Source organism: Sinocyclocheilus rhinocerous, unplaced genomic scaffold (assembly GCF_001515625.1).
Source record: "Sinocyclocheilus rhinocerous isolate Xijiao unplaced genomic scaffold, SAMN03320098_v1.1 scaffold574, whole genome shotgun sequence".
Classification (NCBI taxonomy): domain Eukaryota; kingdom Metazoa; phylum Chordata; class Actinopteri; order Cypriniformes; family Cyprinidae; genus Sinocyclocheilus; species Sinocyclocheilus rhinocerous.
This window is the reverse complement of record NW_015659919.1, coordinates 2,501,470-2,505,576: the sequence shown is the minus strand read 5'-3', so window position 1 is coordinate 2,505,576 and position 4,107 is coordinate 2,501,470. Positions and strand designations below refer to the sequence as shown.

The 4,107-nt window shown below is 35.5% G+C and overlaps 1 protein-coding gene across 2 annotated transcripts in view; it reads left to right on the top strand.

Annotated features, from left to right (window-relative positions):
• pip4p2 (phosphatidylinositol-4,5-bisphosphate 4-phosphatase 2) overlaps positions 1–4,107 on the top strand; it is a 21,146-nt gene that overhangs the window by 11,872 nt on the left and 5,167 nt on the right. The window contains exons 5-6 of one of the 2 annotated variants that reach the window (XM_016533249.1): positions 1,224–1,301; positions 2,361–2,413. In XM_016533249.1, the coding sequence (XP_016388735.1) occupies positions 1,224–1,301; positions 2,361–2,413 (131 nt within the window). The remainder of the gene's footprint in view (positions 1–1,223; positions 1,302–2,360; positions 2,414–4,107) is intronic. The other variant, XM_016533250.1, reaches the window with a different exon arrangement.

Here is a 4,107-nt window from a genome sequence, read left to right as displayed (position 1 = left end):
GCCTTAGGCTGGCCACAATAAAAGGCCACTCTAAAATGTGCAGTTTTACTGTATTGGGGAGTCCAGGGGGGTCCGAAAACCAGTCAGTATCTGGTGTGACCACCATGTCGCTCCCGAAAGTCGCTCTTCATTTGCATAAAGTTGAAGGATTCTGAACTTTGTCGCGTCGCTGGACACGCCCCATCCGGTCGCCAACGGCCGCTGTCGCTCGTGTCGCCGGAAATCGCCAGCTCTCCATTGAAATTAATGGGATTGTGTCGCTTTGCTGTTGCGTGTCGCTTGTAGTGTGAACGGGGCTTAAGGCTACGTTTACACGACAAAACAGAAATATTTTTCCCTTGCGTTTTTAAAAAGTTTCACGTATACACGACAACGTTTTCAAAACGATTCGCATTTTACACATATCCGCGAAAATGGCCAAAAATGCTATATTACGTATGCCAGGCCAGTAGTTGCCGCTGTCACCTTGTTAGTAAACAGTACCTGTAGGGAAGTGACGATTGTATGTTGTATATGATGCGCCTCCGCTGTTGGTTGTAATATTGGTGAAGTAAATCCACACTTTGCTGAAGAAGCGTTAGCAAACTCTTAAACAGCAACAACAGTACCATGTACTCCGCCATTATTGTGTATGTTTGTTCACGCTTGCCTTTAAAATTAACACGTACTGCGCATGTCTACATACCTAACACGTACTACGCACGCGCATGACGTCACCGTTTTCAAAGATTCCCGTTTTGGGTGTTTACACGGAAACGACAACGGTGGCGTTTTCAAAAACGTGCACTTTGAAACCCGTTTTCAAAAATATGCGTTTTCAGTCCCCAAAACACCGTTGTCGTGTAAACGAACAGGCAAAACACATAAAAAGTTTCCCATTTTTGGCTGAAAACGTTGTCGTGTAAATGGCCCCTAATATGCTGATTTTCTGCTCAAGAAACATTTCTTATTATTATCAATATTAAAAACAATTCAATATTTTTTTGTGGAAACTGTGATACATTCTTTGATAAAGAAAAGGTTCAAAAGAGCAAAATTATTGGTAACATTATAAATGTCTTTACTGTCATTTTCAAATGAATGCGTCCTTGCGGAATAACAGTATTCATTTCTTTCTTTTAAAAATCTTTTTGACCTCAGACTTTTGTAGGGTAGTGTACATGTGGTGTAGAGTTTTTCTAGTGTACATGTTTTTAGTGTCCTGTGATGCCCCTGCTGTGTAGGGCAGCGATGATGATGATGATGAGTGCTCCCAGTCTTCCTCAGGCCTGGCTATTCACGGCCCGTCTGATCTTTTCAAGGTCCTAATACACTGCCACCTTCTCAGCTGGTGGAACTGACAGAATGACAAACTAATTAGAAATGCATGATTCCAGGGCTCCAGACTGTGGAAAATAAACTAAAATTAAAATGTATTACTTTTATATACACTACCAGTCAAAAGATTTTGAACAGTAAGATTTTGAATTTTTTTTAAATAATTCTCTTCTGCTCACCAAGCCTGCATTTATTTGATCCAAAATACAGCAAAAAAGTAAAATTTTGAAATATTTTTACTATTTAAAATAACTTTTCTATTTGAATATATTTTAAAATGTAATTTATTCTTGTGATTTCAAAGCTGAATTTTTATTGTGATTTGCTGCTCAAAAAACATTTATTATTATTATTATTATTATTATGTTGAAAACAGCTGAGAATACTTTTTTCAGGTTTCTTTGATGAATAGAAAGTTCAGAAGAACAGCATTTATCTGAAATAGAAATCTTTTGTAACATTATAAATGTCTTTATCATCAAGTTCATCAATTTAAAGCATCCTTGCTAAATAAAAGTATTGATTTCTATAATTTCTTCGAATTATAGTCGTATAATTCGACTATATTATATATATATTATATATAATTCGTATAATCCCCCGTATAATTAAAATAATACTTTATTTCAGATAAAGTTGTATATTTTTGTCTGGAGCCCTGGGAATCAAATGATCATAACTCCTTGTAGCCTATAGAGGCAAGATGCAGCAACAGAAAAATTTGGTTTACATGTTTATTGTGAGATCTTCTGTTACAATCTTAAAGAATTCTAGTTTTTTAACTGCTTTTTGCCTTTGTACAGGGTTAAATCCACTAATTCTCCTAATATATTCCTTTATACATGTCAATTTATTCACTGAAATCGTCTCCAAAAGATTTGCTAGTTGTTTGAATCATTTATCAGTAGCCATTTAAACTAATATTGAATGTTATGCACTGACCGCTGGAATCAAGTTTGGTGTAGATTTGAAAATGATTTGTCCTGCTGTGTGTTTGCTTACTGTAGAAGTAACCTCTTTCTCAACTCTCCTTGTTTTTGCAGTGGATGGAGCTCCGATTCAATACACTGGCCAAGTGCCCGCATTGCAAAAAAATGTGAGTTGCCATCATTTGTCATAATATTTTTACGTCAAAAATGTGATGTCTGTGGCAATACTCCACCAGTGATCTCAGTGTGTGATGTGCGTTACTAGCCGGAGGTCAGGCTTGAGTTTGTAACTGGCCAGTTTGTAGAAGTGAAAGTAAATAAACCCTGGCGAGTCCCAGTTAGAGAGGGAGGCAATGTGATGCCAGTCTACCGAGCGTATCATGCTGACATACTGAAACATGAGCCCTGCACGCTAGTGACGCTGCGAGGGAGAGTTATGACAACAGATGTTGCAGCACACATGAATGGAGCTGAGTCTCCCGAAGCAAAGCACAAATTTCCACTCGAATGCAGAGCGTAGGAAGAGGCAGAGAAGGAGATACAAGCAGCAGAAGGATAGAAATTAAGCACCTCAAGCTATCTGAATTGTCATGATTCTAGAAGAATGTTTGAAAATCCCATCACATGAGAGGCATGTGAAGGGTCATGGTAAGACTTAATGGTCCTCAAACAGGAAAAAGAGCAGACCATGTGACTACAAGAGTTTGTCTGCCTGCCAAGTGAGAGATCTCAAAGGCCCGGTACACTGGAAAAAAAATTATACTTTGAACCAACTTAAAAAAAATAAAAATACTATTAAAATAAAATTTGTTAAGCCAAATGTATTAGTTTTCTCAAATTTTATTTAGGTTAAGTTCTTAAAAAGTCCCCAAAATGTTTATCTTCAAAGAAAGTAAAAACATTTATTATAAAGACTATACCATACTTACTAGACGTAAGCCAAAATAGTACTAAATGTAGGTTAGAATAATCTTTTTTTACAACTTAAGTTCACAAAATGCTAAATTAGCTATAATATAAAAGTAGAATTTTCACTTAAAATAAAACTAAAAACATTTCATTAGTCAATGTTTAATTTAGTTTATTTACTATAAATGACGGCAATTTCAAAAGAGCTTAAAGGGATAGTTCACCCAAAAATGAAAATTATGTCATCATTTATTCACGCTCAAGTTATTCCAAACCTGTACGAATTTCTTTTTTCTGTTGAACTCAAAAGAAGATATTTTGAAGAATATGGGTATAGAAAAAATACTATGGAAGACAAAGGGTTGAAACAACTTGAGGGTGAGTAAATTATGACAGGATTTTCATTTTTGGGTGAACTATCCCTTTAATGATTACTGTGGTCTATTTTTAAAATATGCATCATATTTCCTGTTATGTACTAAAAAAATAATCAGTCACTAAAGCAATATGAGGAGTTCTGCTTATTAGAAAACTGAACAGAACAGGTTTAAACCTGAAACCATTATTTTAAGTTATACCAATATAAAATGCTCTTTAAATAAATGACACGGTTATTTTACTCTTTCCAGTGTATTGTAGTTTACTTTCAGGACCTCATTTATAAAGCGTGCGTACGCACAGATTTGATCTTAGATTGTGCGTATGCTTAAATCCACGCCAGCGCTCATATTTGTGACCCTGGACTTGAGTGTTTATAAATCACCAGAAAGCTGAATAAATAAGCTTTTCATTGATGTATGGTTTGTTAGGATAGGACAATATTTGGCCGAGATACAACTATTTGAAAATCTGGAATCTGAGGGTTACTAAAAAATCTAAATATTGAGAAAATCTCCTTTAAAGTTGTCCAAAAGTTCTTAGCAATGCATATTACTAATCAAAAATAAAGTTT